A 16,145-nucleotide genomic window follows, 5' to 3' on the forward strand; every position below is an offset into this window, starting at 1 on the left:
TTTTATGCCGAGCGCGGGTACGCCATCGAGTCGCGGCGGCCTTAGCGGGCCAGCCGGCGCCTGCCCCGGCGGCGGAAGTGCGCCGAGAGCGTAGGCGAGTGGTGACGTCTCCCCGGTCGGTAGGAGCGGGTCGCCGCTGCCGGTGGCAGAGCGCGGAGGCAGCGCAGTGCCGCCCGGCCCCGCCAGCAGCAGGCCCCGCGCCGCCCCAACGGTGAGCGCCCGCGCCGGACAGCCTCGCCCGGTGTCGGGTAAAGCTGCGTGTTAGCGGCACGCCGCCGCTGTCTGTCCAGACAGATTGCGGTGGGCTCGTGCTGGCTGGGCGGGCAATGCGTTTCATCAGGCTGCGGCTCAAATCCCACCCCGGCTTCTGCCGCCTGGCTCCCGAATGCCCGTCCTCTAGCGGCCGCCGAGCCTTGGGTTCCGCCGCCAGGCCTCTGTCCGTGCCGGGCGGTACGCGGCGCTGCGTCAGAGCTTGCTGCTGCGGATGCCGCCGGCGCAGCTACGTGCTGCAGGGCGGTTGGTTGCGGTGCCCGCTGGCTGGGTGCTCTGGCACAGTAGGTTTTTGCGTCTGTAGGACGGTTCGGCTGCGAAAATATTTGTTTGTTAGGAAATATTTAATCTTCTGTACTTAGTTATCTGTAGAATTCTGGAATATGGGGGGGAAAAACTGTCAGCTGCGTTGATTACACATGGTTTCATATTGGGAAGTTTGCTTTCAGGTCTGAAAGGAAGAACGCAGGTGTGAGGTTTGAATTCAGCATTGAGCTGGGGGGGGAATTTCAGCTGAGTGGTTTGAAAGCAGCTGCCAAATCAGGAGGTGAACAAGAGAAGCCCGAAGCAGTACTTTCTGCAGTGACTGTGGTGCTGCAGCTTTGTTATGAGACAAGTTTGTGTTTGTCCTTTTCCAAAGATTTAGAGGCAGGGTGAGTTAAGATGTTGTCTTTGCATGTGCAGCTTTTAGGAGTTATTTTTAAACTCCTTTTTCAAACTGTCAAATTACCGTAGGCTTGCGTGTAAGATTTGTTTATAAGGAACAGAAAATGGTCTGGTTTCCCAATAGAAAAGTTTAAAAACACAGCATGAATTCTGTTAGTTAAGATACATGTATGTTTATGGGACTGTTGACATGGGAAATCTGGTTTGATTTAGAATAGGGTAGATATAATAGTACTGATCAACAGTGTTACCTCCTGCTTGCAAAATGTACTGCTTCTGATTGTGTTGTCTCTGCATAACGCGTAGCTTCTAGGCTCTTTGGCTTGGCTTTAAGTCTGTGATGTAACATCATCCTGGTAAGAAAATAAGGAGGCATGTTCTATTTGGAATTCTGTCTAGACTATTTTTTCACAATGAATTTTAGGCATAAGCATAGCAGACAGTGAAATGATTTTTTGTTGCAGGATGGTATTTCTATTTTCAAGTAGGCCATCAGGATTTCCTAAAATTAATTTCAGGCCAGTGTTTGCTAAAAATAATACTTAAAGAGTTCAAACTTGTGCTTTCTGGAGAGCAAAGCAGGTTACTTAACCCAGAATGTACTGGAATAATTCCTCTGTGAAGGCATAGCTTCAACTAGTTTTAGAACTATTTTTTAAATTGTTTTCCAGATTCTTCTGAGGTCACTTTGAAGCCGCCAAAATGGTTCTAGCAGATCTTGGAAGAAAAATTACTTCAGCGTTGCGTTCACTGAGCAATGCTACAATTATCAACGAAGAGGTATGTAAAACAATTGCATGATGGCACTGTAACGTTTGGAAAGCAAAGTTCTGGTAGATTAGGCTGATGAGAACCAAAAAGTGAGTTGATATTATTCCCAAACTCTTTTCATCATTCAAGTAAAACTTCTAGCTAGAGCTTTATAGCCCCTGATAGCCAAAACTCAGTGCTAGGTTTAGGCATATAGAGTCACCTCAGAGATAGTGGGCCCCATGTTCGCAGGGTCATCATGACTGGTGGCTGTACTCCTGGAAAGTAGCATTCAGAAGTGGTGAATGCTGAAGAAGGCATTTTATGCCTGTGTTCTGGTGGAGACTACTCTGAGACCTTGCAGAATGTGCCAGCATTTCTGTTCAGCTGTGTTATGGATGTGTACTAGATTGCTAGAAGCTGGACTGTGGAAGAAGAAATGATTTTCAGTATAGGTTTTGCACCCTAAAATGAGAGGAGTGCTAACTTTGCTGCCTTTCTGTTCTAGCCAGCATGTGACTCTGGAAGCTATTTGACTTGATAGTCTGTATTTTTTAATTAAGATTTTGATATGGTAAATGTGTTGTAAAGACTGAATGGCAAGATTAAAAAGTAAAGGATACGATGATTTGAAATTGCTTTTGAGTAAATGGCTAGAAAGTTCAGGTAGACAAATGTGTTTTGTTGCCTGAAGTAACTAAAAAATAGGCTTACCAATAGGCACAATTTTAGAACTTGTGCAAGGCGAACATCTTAAGCTAGAAAACAACAAACAGCCTAATACAACCCAATGCCTTTTTTTTTTTTTTTTTTTTTTTGCTAATAAAAGCTTTTCTCCTGTGAGAGGTCAAGCTGTGCAAATGAGGTTGCTTATTCAGATGTTACTTAATTTAAAAAAAAAAAGTAAAAATGTTTTTGTTCAAGACTTTTCAAAGTGAAACATTTTATGGCTACTGATCTGGGTTCCACCTTTGCTTGAAAAACCAGAGCAGCTGCAGAGCAGCAGTGCAGTTTATGCTGAAAATGCAGGTGACAAATTGAGGTGCTTCCTTTTCCCTTTCAGATTTAAACTTGATTTGCATATGAGCAAACGCATAGACTTTGTGGCAGTCAATATAACAATAAGACCACGTGCATTTAACTCATAAAAGCCTTTAGTGTATCATAAATACACTTTCTCATTGTTATTGGAAACTAATACTGAGTTAGTCAACGTTGTGTGTTGTAAAACCATTTTTCCTTTATACTCCAAAGGTTTTAAATGCTATGTTAAAAGAAGTATGCACAGCATTACTGGAAGCTGATGTTAATATTAAACTTGTGAAGCAACTAAGAGAAAATGTCAAGTAAGTAATCAACATCAATTTTAATTTTAATGTTTGTAAAAATCGTAGTTTGATGTTATGGAAGAATAACTTCTAATTTGTGTATGACTTTCTTAAGCATGTTCAGTCTACCTTCAAACCCTAGTTTTCACTTTAACAGAAAAAATCAGTTTCAAACAGCATCTAGCCAGCTGTGTCAAAATAGTCTTCCTTGGGTTTAGCCAATTGCTGGGGTCTTTCTTTAAAAAAAAAAGTGTCAGTTGAGTGGAATAGTAAATAAGCTCTTAGAGCCTGGGCACCTCATCTTCCAACGTTCTGTGCTGCCTATAGATAGATCTGTGCGCATGCTCAGTACTGTTACCTTGTTATTTTGAGATGTGTAAGTCAAGTAGATACAAGTACACTGGAAACCTGGTTTTGTGCTACATACTAAGATGTTGTCTCTAGTGTATGTCACTTCTTGAATACATTGTACCTAAAAACTGGAGGCAAATCAGGTTGCTGTTCCACTTGCAGAGACTTTGTTTACTAATAGGTTAACGTGATACTGTAAGTTATAGCAGTGCTTCATGGCTTCAGTTTTACTAAAGGTGTTTTCTTTAATTCAGGTCTGCAATTGATCTTGAAGAAATGGCATCTGGCCTTAACAAGAGAAAAATGATTCAGCATGCTGTCTTTAAAGAACTTGTTAAAGTAGGACTTTCAGAATTCTATTATGTCACTTCTCTTGTACAGCTTGTGTTGTGTGAGCAGTACAGTAGCAAGCAAAGTTTTAAGGTTCTTGTACAGTACCAACAGGTGTTCTGTCTGTTTGGGTTGTCAGGTTTTCTGTTCTAAGGCTACTTCCTATGCAAATGATAGTACTTTTTCTGATTGGGACTTTGCTTTCTGAGTGTATCTTCTAGACTAACTTTCAAGTTCAGCTATTCTTTTCAAATAAATTTAAAGGCAAAATAAGGATAAGGGACTGTGAGCTCCTGAACTGCTGTCTTTGGTTGTCCTAGCAGTATACCTTTGCTACTCTAGGGAAGATTTGTTCAAACTACTTACAAAACATTGAAAAAGTACAACTAACAACCTGGCAGTTTCTATGGCAACTTTTCATCTGCTTGTTTGGTCAAGTCCCTACCTGGTATCAGTTTTTTGTCCTTTCTCCTATTAAATGTTGTCTTCTGTTCATCTGTAGTTTGTGATCGTGCATATTGGCTCTGTGGAATGCATGCTCCTATTCATTCCAGAAGAGACTAAGCCTGAAAAGTCTTCTATGTTGTAGGATTCTCTCCAGAAGAGATCCATCTTGTGCAGTGATGCTGGGGTGGAGGTTATGTTTATGTTCATTTTTATATTCAATATATATAGGCTCACTTGGCTTTGGTGCTTAGTTTTATGGGGAGAAAAAAAAACCACCTGTGATACAATGATTATGTATACTATATACTAAAGATCTGTGTGTTCATTGTGAATTTAAAGCATCTAAAAAAATTGAGACCCAAATATACAAAAAATTTGCTTTCTTTGCTGAATGTGAAACCAGGCACTGATCAGGGCCAAGTATGACAATAAGTGTTATAAGTCTCTGAAATTCAATTTTGCAACACAAACCCCTTTGTTCTGTAGCTTGTAGATCCTGGAGTTAAAGCATGGACACCTACCAAAGGAAAACAGAACATTATAATGTTTGTTGGTTTGCAAGGAAGTGGTAAAACGACAACCTGTTCAAAGGTAACTTGCACTGAATGTGTTTGGATTTTCTGTTGGGTTTTTTTTTCTGGTGAAGGAGAGTGTTGTTGAACACTTAATGTACAATGTACTTGTGACTTGCTGTTTTTATTACTGATTACATTATAGAAATACTTTTGTAGAGGAGGTTCTTAGATGATATGAATGTCCAAAGTAATATTCTTTTGGAGCTTATTTATAGTTGCAGGGCTTCCTTCAAGATTTTTTAAGTTGCACATTTAATGAAACAATATTATATATGGATAATAGTTTCTTTCCACTCCATACTTCATGGGTTTAAGATGCACTGAGTGGAACTTTTCTCATTCTGTTGCCTGTTTAGGGGAGCTAGTATAAGTTGACTTCTGTGTTAAGTATCCCAGGTAAGCATGAGTGGATGGTATGAAACCTGTTCTAGCTGCAAGTTTATTTAGGGACTTTAGATTTATATTTTCAAGACTAAAAAGGGATGCTCAATTCAGAGCAGTTGTAACTTAACTTATTGATTATTTTTGAAGAGGAAAAAATTGTCCTATGGGAAAAGACCAATGTGTACTTCTTGCCTTTTTTTTGTCACTTGCTCTCAGAGAGATTTATATGTAGACCTTGCTGAATATATCACTGCTCTGATTTTGTAAGACATTCCTAGTTCTTCTGTAGGAAAATATATTTTGGAAGTCTTTATTTGGGTGAATCAATTGAATCAACTGTTCTGTGAATCTGTTGTACTAGTGAGGCTTGCAAGTGTTCCATAATAGTAAGGATTCTATTCATTGCTTTGAAACATATGCTTGTGATTGGAATATCTTTGTTCCTCTGGAAGTAAAAAAGCAAAGAAATGCTCAAGTTTAGCCATTGCTGTAGTTAATAACTTACTACTTTGGCTAGTATTCAAAAGCTAATTCTATTTGCATTATTAAGAACTAATAAAATAGAAACAGAGGCTATTCTTAGCTCAGGAAACTGAAATCAGAAGCAGAGTCAAGCCACTGTTTTTGTCTAATTGAACAGTTACTTGTATATCATGCTTTTCCAATATGCTAACACTTGATGGTTGTATGATGTTACTAAGTGATCACAGGTATACCAAGGCTAGCTTGACTTTGTCCTCAGTTTGTACTTTAAGCCATTACATGGTGTTATACTTTGTTGTGGGATTTTGGTGTAACCACTTGTTTTGGGTTTTTTTTTTTAACAGTTAGCATACTTCTATCAAAGGAAAGGTTGGAAGACGTGTTTAATATGTGCAGACACATACAGAGCAGGTAATACAAACAGCTACTAATGATATAGTTCTCTCTCTAACGCTTATTTTTGTGTGGTTTTTTTTTTTAATATTTCCATGACCATACCTGTCTTACAGGTGCTTTTGACCAGTTAAAGCAGAATGCAACAAAAGCAAGAATTCCTTTTTATGGGAGGTAAGCATCTCTCAGAATCAGTTTGGAGAACAATGGAGTTTTAATGCTATATTGTTACTTATTGAATATCTTACAAAATCCTGTTCACTGTTGCTTAACTATTTATATATATATTTATTATATACATACATATGTGTATATATAATATATTAACATTTGTTCTGAGTGGTTGAGGTCGGAAAGGACTTCTGAAGATCTAGTCGCCCCCAGCTTGCTTGAGCAGGTTGCACAAGATCAGTTCTAGATGGATTTTCAACATCTCTTGAGAAGGAGATCCACAACTTCTGCAAGCAACCAATGCCAGTGCTCTGTCATCCTCAGTAAATTGTTTTCCTCATGTTCCTCTGGAAGTTCTGTGTTGCAGTTGGCACCTTTGCAAACTGTCTCTCTTGTTCTGGGTTCCCAATACTAAACACAGTACTCCAGCTGTGGCCCTACTAGAGCTGAGTAGAGGGGTAGAAAAACCTTGTGACCTGCTCACAATATTCTTCTCAGTGCAGCAAAGGAGACCATTGGCCTTCTTGCCTCAGAGGTGCACTGCCATCTCATGGAGATGAACTAGGGCTTCAGAGAAGGGCTAGCAGGGCCTAGTGCAGTCTTCAGTAGATGCGACAGTCCTTTGTACTTCAGTTCACTGAACAGTAAGGGTAAATGATTTAGAAAGGTGTAACCTTAATCAGTTTTGGCTTGACATGAGAGGAAGTCAATCTTGAAATCCAAGCAGATTTATGGTTAGTAAGTTTACAGTCAAGCAATAAAAGGTTTAATTTGGGAATAAAGAATTGCATATGTAATGATATTTCTCTTTGATCAGTTATACAGAAATGGATCCTGTAATTATTGCATCAGAAGGTGTTGAGAAATTTAAGAATGAAAACTTTGAAATTATCATCGTTGATACAAGTGGACGTCACAAACAGGAAGACTCGTTGTTTGAAGAGATGCTACAAGTTGCTAATGCCATAGTGAGTAGCTTCAAGAAATACATTCACTACTGTTACAGTAATGCAACTGCAATTAATTGCTTACTTCCTAGTGTTCTATGTGGTTTTCAGTTTATGGGAAGCACTTCTAACATCTAGAATAAGCTAAAAATTATAAGCTGATATGAATAAATGAGAGAGATGATCAGTGCTTAATAGCACTGAGTCAGTTTTAGTTGTTGGATCTGTAATTTAAGGATGCTTGCATTTAACTAGACTACAATTCCTGCTTGAACTTTGCCTTTCGGAATTTTTGCAATGTGAAACTAGATTTAAAAAAAAGTAAGTTAAGTTTCTGTAGCTTTGTGTACAACCTTTTCTGTGATTGTTACAAATAGTTGCCTTGAAACAGAATGTTCAGCGAGTTGGATATGTAAATGAAGTTGGTGTTTCTTGTGTGAATTCTAAATATCTAATTTTGGATTCTGTAGTCTTGCAGAACAATATGGCAGCTCCCACACAAGTCATGCTGTTGGGTAACTTGTTTTCAAAGGAGTGGACATATTAAAGTTTTTAATGAGAAAAACAAATGGAAGATGTTAATTGCTTGTAGGTGCTGATCAGCTTGCTGGCTCGCATACTATCTGAAATCATTCAAAACATAAGAACTGCAAAATTTTAATACCGTGTATTGAATGTTTTTAATACTCTGTGTATATGAACATTTTTTTGCAGATCATAACATAGCATTTTCAAGCGGTCCTTAGGTAATACTGCTCATAGAAATGTATTGCAAGAACTTCTGTTACTGAATGTAATACATCAGCAAACATTAAGAATGCAGAAAAAAAATCCTTCTTTTTTCTTCCTAGCAACCAGATAATATTGTGTATGTGATGGATGCTTCCATTGGCCAAGCTTGTGAAGCTCAAGCTAAAGCTTTCAAAGATAAAGTAGATGTAGCTTCTGTCATTGTGACTAAGCTTGATGGACACGCAAAAGGAGGTGGCGCCCTTAGTGCGTAAGTACTGTGATACAATAGGGGTGTCTGGCCACGGATGGACAAACGTGTTAGTGCTTCACAGAAACCTGTCAAGTGAAAGCATCTCTGTCGAGTTACAGGGCATCTGGAGATTTAAGTAGCTATTTCTATCTTATTTATTTTTTTTTTATCTTATTTATTAACACTAATTTCAGTGTTGATATTCAGTATCAATTATTAGAATGTACTTCCAATGCAGTAGTATTGTTGCATCAGACTTCTGTCTTCTCAGAACAGAATACAATTATTGTTGCATCTTGTTTAGCAGACCTAACTAAAAATATAAATATAAAATTGGATGTAATAATCTTTTCACATTATGTTTATTTTCCTTTCATTTATGTCCAAATTTTTTACTGAAATGCTAGAAATTCTAGCTAATCAAATGTAATGGCTCTAGATCTGTGATGCACATTAAATTTCTAAATTCAGTGTCAAGCATCTTGATGAAAGGTAAATCAGCAGTTATGCTCTTCTGAAGTCCATTCTTGTTGGGCTTCTCATACACTGTATGTTGACAACCTTTGTTCACTAGAACATGTGATATTATCTTCTGCTTCTATGTTAGACTCACCTCCAGATGCTTTTGGATGATACAGCTTGCATGGAGCAAGATTATATGTCAAAACAGTTATCTGACACCTACTTGCTAAATCACTGTTTGATTTGGATGTTAAGTGTTAAAATTCTTCATCTGCCATATGTATTTTGCTGTTATTTATAGTGCAGTGATGGAAAACTGAACTTAAAAGCAAAGTGAAAATACCAGAAATAAGTTCTTGCTGTCATGTGCTGTCATATATGCTGTCTGCTGTGTCTGTTCTCTACTTTCTGCAGATGGGAAACAGAATTCATTTAAAGTTATTGCTACTGATTGATTCTTTTAAAGGTTTTGATATTTTTCCATATCTTTTCCTGTTTTTTTTTCCTGCATTGAAAGTGAGAATATTTTTAGGGTTCCTCCCACAACAGACAACAAAGTTAGCCAACATCTGACCTCCCAGTATTATAGATAGAATGGATGTGACTTATTTTTCTTTCTATCCTTTGAATGTTCTGGAACTTGGCAGTGAAAAAGTATTGCCAGCTACTCCCCGCTTTCCATTGCAAATGCTGGATGTTTTTTTTTTTTTTTGCATTAATAACTTGGTGTATGAAAGATACTTAAGAGATTGTGCTGATGTTGTGTTTGTGTTGTGTTGATGATCTCTAGCTGAGAAGTCATCTCATAATATACATATTTCACTGCAGAGTTGCTGCTACAAAGTCTCCTATTATTTTTATTGGAACTGGTGAGCACATAGATGACTTCGAACCCTTCAAAACACAGCCTTTCATCAGCAAACTTCTTGGTATGTACTACATGCAGCTGTGCACAAGATACTTTGAGTTGGATGATTGAAAGTTAAGTGTGATTTCTTCAATGCCAACTTCAGATTTGGTTTTGTTTTCCAGGCATGGGTGATATTGAAGGATTGATAGATAAGGTAAATGAATTAAAGTTGGATGATAACGAGGCACTCATAGAAAAGCTCAAACATGGTAAGTTGTTTCCAAAGCTTGTGTGCATAGACAAGTAACTTGTTCCAGGTGTGTGCTGAAGAATGGTCATTCTCTAGTAAATGTTTTGGGCAAGAAATAGCTATGTTTTTCATCAAGTGACAAGTAGAACTGTAATTGCAGATGAACTAGCATAATACTCTTAAGTGTGTGCCGTCAGAAATGGCTTAGCCATATTAATAGTTGAGGTTTACTTATCTGCTTGTTTATCCAGTATAGTACTTACCCTGTAAATATAAAGAGTAATTGAGGAAGGGTAGTAACAGCAAAATGTTAGCGTAACCTTTGCTAATCTTCTTTTTGTTGTACTTCAGGTCAGTTTACACTAAGAGATATGTATGAACAATTCCAAAACATCATGAAAATGGGACCATTCAGTCAGATCCTGGTTAGTTATCCTAAAATTTGTTTTATCGGTTTCTGCTTTATAGCTGACAAAATTCTGCTGTAAACTTAAAATCCTTTACTGAAACTGATACTTCAATCTGTACTTTATGTTTTTCAAAAAAAGTAAAATTATTTGTCTACCGGAATACATACCTGCTGAACTAAAACGTCTTGTCTGTATTTCTTAAAGTTAGCTTTGCCTGTTCTGACACAGCTTTTGTGTTGCATTTTAAAACAGGGTATGATTCCTGGTTTTGGGACTGACTTTATGAGTAAAGGCAATGAACAAGAATCAATGGCAAGGCTAAAGAAATTGATGACTATAATGGACAGTATGAATGATCAAGGTAAAAACAAATTTCAATCACTATTTTTCTTTCTTGAACAAGACTAAAGATTGTTTTGGGCAACAAGGTAGACGTAAGGGTGTGTCTGAGATGATGGAAGAGTGGGAGGAACATTTCATTCTTAGAAATAGTGAAGAGTACATATGTATCCCTGTGCTGTATGAAGTTTCTGTCCATTCTTAAAGATATACTGGTTATGTGGATACTTACTGCTGCTTTCTTGTGGAGGCTAGATAAAATTTGAAAGCATTCTGTTGATAATTCATTTTTGTTTTCCATAGTGTAGCTATGCTTTTAAAATTATTAATGCTGTCCTTTCAAATGAAAATGTTTCATTCATCTTCACAGAGTCACTGTCTTTCTTTGTATCTTTCTCCCACTCAAATATGCTTGGTGATACAGCCTGGTCTCTGGAAGGTGTGCTGTTTCTAATCCATCCATAACTTTTACAGGAGAGGTGTACTCTTACCTTTGAGCTAAACCTATAAATATGGTTTTGACTGGTTATGCTAAAAGAATAAATTGTTTCTAGGAACTTTTTCTTCCACTCTGATTTGACATACGAAGGACAATCATTTAGTGCTATTCCCTAGAATACTCTCAATTATATTTGTACAATTCTGTATCATCTCTTCTAAAACTAGTGTTTTGTTCTCTGGCTCAGCTAAATTCTCAGCACAGTTGTTTTCATTTCTGCTACCAGCTGTAATCAGTAACAAAACTTAATTTTTCCTTTCCTGTAATTGCAGAACTTGACAGTACAGATGGTGCCAAAGTATTCAGTAAGCAGCCAGGAAGAATCCAAAGAGTAGCAAGAGGTTCAGGTGTTTCTACTAGAGATGTCCAGGAGCTTTTGACCCAATACACTAAATTTGCACAGATGGTGAAAAAGATGGGAGGTATCAAAGGACTTTTCAAAGGTAAAAGAAAGTAAAACAGTGTGGAGGCCACTTGATATGTGAACACAGGAAATTCAACATATATTAGGTGTATTATGAGAGGAGGACTGAGTTGTAGTTCACTAATTCTCATGTTTGTAAGCTCTTGTGTAAGAGCTGTTTTCTTCTTCATGATGCTGATGTATAATGTGGCAGTCAAAACTACTGTATTTTTTGGCTTAACCAATGTAGAGTCCATTTCTACTAATACTGATATTGAGTCTGCTGGGGGGGAGAGGAGAACAGAGACTGCTCATCCTTGAGTACTTTGACTGATGTAGTAGCTTTTGATCGTTAAGTGGATTTTAGAAGGAGGAGATAAAACAAAAACATAATGCAGAATTTTGGGGTTTTTTTTTTTAGCCTTGTACATTAATATACTTTGCTTCTTCCATTTTCTTTAAGGTGGTGATATGTCCAAGAATGTAAACCCATCACAGCTGGCCAAGCTGAACCAACAGATGGCGAAGATGATGGATCCAAGAGTCCTTCATCATATGGGTATGCATTGCCTTTTTATGGCTTCAGCAAGGGTCTGTTACACTTCATCCATTTGAGATATTATGGAATTGAGGGTGATGTAAAAACGTGTTCATTATCTATCAGTATTAAGTGTCTCCATGCCTTCTAACAAGAATCAGAAAGCTTAGTTGATGTGTTATGAATACTTTGCACTTAGAAATGCTTTTTCTAGACTCTTCATTTGGATTCAGTTCTCAAAATGAGCAGTTGGAGTAGTGTCTGACAAAATAATGAATCACTTCAAGCATGTCTATTTTAAAGTGCATTTCTGAACCTCTCTCCTCTTCCAGGGTTTGCCTCAGATAAGTAATGTTCACATTAACATCTTTCAGTAAAAACTTCCATATTCAAGTCTTGCATGCTGATAATGGTAATTCCTTCAAGATTTTTTAGTTTGTCAAGATTTTAATGAAGAGGTCATCTTAAAAATCTACTAAGCCTTGTTTGTAGATCCTCCTGTAATTTCTTTGTCAGATGCCCATATTTTGATAGTTACTTAAGCCTGGTTGAGTCTTGGTTTTTCATTCGTATATTACCAAAATGGCCTCTTTACAGCACACGGGCTTTTTTGAAGCAAGATAGCTGTGCTTCAAAACTAATTAACACATACGTATTCTCGCTTATTTTCTGTAGGTGGCATGGCAGGATTGCAGTCAATGATGAGACAGTTCCAACAGGGTGCTGCTGGGAATATGAAAGGCATGATGGGATTCAATAATATGTAAAGAAGCCTTAATAAAAATGGACTGGTTTGACTATTAGTTGCAACTTCAGTGAAAGGATTTGCTTTATTCCTTTTTACAGTGATGGGCAGAGTGATCTTTTAAAATGCTATTCAAGCTTCTCGGTTTCTACATCTAATTTCTGAAAACTATTTTTGCTTAAATTAGTTCCTCTCCTCTAATACCTGATGGCACAAAGAGTAAGTGAATTTAATGATGTAAAATTTTAATATTTAGAGACACTTTTTAATTGTTTACATTAAATGGCAGCCATTATATTTGTAAACAACCCTGATCTTTGGTTATAGTACATAAAATGTCACAAATATACTGTAAAATAAAATCAAGTAATTATTAACACAGGAATGGATTATTTTTTTCAATTCTTTCATATTGATCATTTATTAATATGTAACGAGACTTCCTTAATTTTATATATTTCTAATTGCTGCTGTAACTCTTCGGCATTGTATGGGAACTGCTGAATCATGGCCTGAACCTCTGATTAATCACCTGAAGTGAGCAATGAGTCAGCCACAGGAGCACAGGTGAAGGCAATTCACCTGTGCTGCCGGAAGAGGTGGAGCCTGGCTGCACCTCTCCTAGACCCATTTAAGAGCTGACTGCCAGCAGGAAAGATCTCTGCTGGAGTTTCCCAAGTGAGACCAGGATATGGGTAAGCATCCCATCTTTTTTGCTTTGGTGTAATAACTACGTAGCCAAGCTCTCTGGTATACCATAACATCTGTACATTCATTGGTTGTACAGGCATATACAATGTAACTAGTTCAACATCCGGAATATGCTGCTGCTGCTCAGATTTTTGAAGGTAGTGTGTTAGTTTTGCATAGGATTTTGTTCTTCAGAATTCTATAGTTCTCTCCATATACATAAAGAATGAAGCAACTAACAGTGTGTGCATACAGATATCTTCAGTATATTTGACAGCTTGATAATCTTCATACCACACTACCAATTAAACTGTTCTTCTTTGGTGAGGGTAGTTAATAATATATAGTAGATAGAACTTTGTGCTGGTATTCAACTTGAAATAAAAGCAGCTGTATTTGGCAGACCATATTGCCCCAACTCAGCTACATTCTGTTCTTAATTTCCTATGTCATCCACTGTGTTGGTCTGATATGGTTAGAATCTACAGGCACTTGAGAAGCTATGCAAGCTGGTTAAAATTTGATATCTTAACAAATATGGTAAACTTTTTAACCCTTATTTTAAGGAAGGAGATTGTTATGGACTTATATACTGCAGTGTGCTTGGGTTGTAAATGCACCCATTTCTATTTCTTAGTTTAGTGATAAAAATTAAATGCAGTAATTAAAATATGTCCACCTGTTAATGTTGTTTGAAAAGGTGACAGCTAACATAGCTGATAGGATTTCTGTAGGAAAATATACTCTTCTGCTAATAAAATGTGCTGTAACTTAATTTATAATGTGGAACTATCTTCTGCACTGCTAATGGTACATATATTCTTACCTATAGAGGATGCTAAAAAATCTGTAGATACACCATTCACTACAACACTGCATTTTAGCCACATAAGTAGTCTGAAAGGACTGTTCAAGTTCAATACCAATATATTAAATGTAAAAAAACAATGAATACTTTTGTATCACAGGCTTGTGTGGGTGCTGCCCTCAACTATTTAAAAGGTATGTATTTATACAAACTTTGTTTTTATAGTATTTTTCAGTTCTTGAGCAATAAAAACTAATACAATATACAAAACCATGTAGCAGTGACTGGAAAACAAATCTTGGTGTGCAACACAGTTGGGGATAGTGGATAGTTAATTTGAATGCTGTTGATAGAAATCATACATGAATAGGCATATTGAGGATGGAACAGTGAAGCTCTGTGCTCTTGTACGGACTCAGCTGGACTGTCAACTTATTAGCAGTTTACTCTTCCTATTTTCAATTCATTGCACATGTTTAGTTTTAGTCTTTAGAGTTTTCATATTATCACTGCTGCTACTGTACAGGAATAGAGTTCTGCTGGCTCACCCAGCTAGCAAGAAGCAAGGGCAAGTTTGGGAAACAGTTCTGTTAGTGTAGGATGTGTGATTTGTTATTTCTGAGGTATATGTTGGTATAAACAAACAGCAGTACATTACTCAGCAATTACATATAGGTGTGCACTCTTAACGTGCCAAATAGGACAGTCTTCAGACCCTGTTAGGAACAACTGCCTAAAGATTTGAATTATGGTTGTTTGTTTGTTTTTTAAAGTTTGACTTTAAAGAATGGTCTATAAAACCCTCTTATTGCACTATAGGAGAACAAAATGTTAAGAGTGGGGGAAATAAAATGTGAGTTCTGCAGAGCACAGTGGAATGTACTCTGTGTTCTTCCGGTTTGGTATTCTTAATTGCACTAAGACAAGACAGGCTTTGTACAATGTTTGAAAGTGCAAGTATTACATCATTTTATTGTTAGGCTTCTTGTGTGTGTCTCCTGTTTTACTGTCTGGACACATCGCTGAATCTAAATTCAGGCCATCAGGTAATTGTAGTGCCTGGAGAACGCCACTAGGAGGAACCGATGGCTAAGAGAGCAACATACGAAATAAGCTTACATCCTTATACTTATGTTCTAGATGCACGTCCTTACTTTAAAATCAGTGGCATCCTGCAGTTTGTAACCCTCTCCACAGTGCGTTAACAAGTTCAGATATATACATAATAGGGCACATTAACGTAGAAACAGTTTTCTAATGTGTGTTTATTGCTTTTGGAAGGTGGTGGATGTCAAAGTGTGTGCAAACCCTGATTGTGCTGTTCTGCATAAAAAAAAAAAAGACTCACCAGCTGTGGAACAGTCATTCATGTATGCTTGTTTGGTTGCTGTTCTTTAATGAGAAGTCTTCCCTACAGGGCTAGAGCAACAGTTTTTATGTAATTTTTCACCTTTGCAAAGAACAAGGATGACTCTGGCAGCTGAAATATTTATATTCTTTCATTGCAGCTATTGAAAAGGATGCATTTTTTTGCTCATGACTGCTCTCCTCTGAGAGACTGCAATACTAAGACATGTTCCAAGAGCCTATCTGTGCTACAGAGCATAGTTCCTTAGAAGTCATACTCAGTTGTCCTTCAATCCTGTGTCATCCTTGTCATCATGTAAATAATGGCAGTGCTCATTACAGCCACTGACTCCTACCTTGGAAAAAGTGATTCATTCACTCCTTGGTTCTGTAAGCAGGACCTTGAAAATGCTGCTTCTTCTGCCTGTGTTCTCTAGCTGTTGGCAGTGGCTGATGTGCTTTCTCCTAGGTGAGTTCTGGCCCTTTGTTAAGGTGTTAGCAGTAACAAAAGCCTTCAGTGTGCAGTTTGGAGAAAGAGCACTTTGCTTGCTGCTGGTGCTCCATAAAGCAAACCAATTAAGTGAAAGCAAATGCTTTTCCTTGCCTGCTGGGAATGCATGTTATTTTCTCACCCAGATAAGTCCCAGGGGCCAGAACACCCTGTTTTTGCTTTTGTTTCTCCTTCAAAAGGTGTGAGGTGGGGCCTTTTCCAAAGGTTCATAATTTG

At 37.6% G+C, this 16,145-nt stretch overlaps 1 protein-coding gene across 1 annotated transcript; it reads left to right on the top strand.

Moving 5' to 3' along the window:
- The first annotated feature begins 133 nt into the window (after window positions 1-133).
- SRP54 (signal recognition particle 54) lies at window positions 134-12,950 on the top strand. Its single transcript, XM_042814718.1, has 16 exons — window positions 134-211; window positions 1,608-1,716; window positions 2,941-3,032; window positions 3,620-3,704; window positions 4,629-4,733; window positions 5,929-5,995; window positions 6,094-6,151; window positions 6,966-7,116; window positions 7,947-8,095; window positions 9,368-9,468; window positions 9,572-9,658; window positions 9,991-10,064; window positions 10,302-10,410; window positions 11,160-11,330; window positions 11,754-11,849; window positions 12,504-12,950. Exons 2-16 carry the CDS (start codon window positions 1,639-1,641, stop codon window positions 12,593-12,595), a joined length of 1,515 nt encoding a protein of 504 aa, XP_042670652.1. The 5' UTR covers window positions 134-211; window positions 1,608-1,638; the 3' UTR covers window positions 12,596-12,950.
- The last annotated feature ends 3,195 nt before the right edge of the window (window positions 12,951-16,145 follow it).

The sequence above is a fragment of the Centrocercus urophasianus genome, unplaced genomic scaffold (genome assembly GCF_019232065.1).
Source record: "Centrocercus urophasianus isolate 14NV4802_14NV808 unplaced genomic scaffold, USGS_Curo_1.0 seq_14, whole genome shotgun sequence".
Classification (NCBI taxonomy): domain Eukaryota; kingdom Metazoa; phylum Chordata; class Aves; order Galliformes; family Phasianidae; genus Centrocercus; species Centrocercus urophasianus.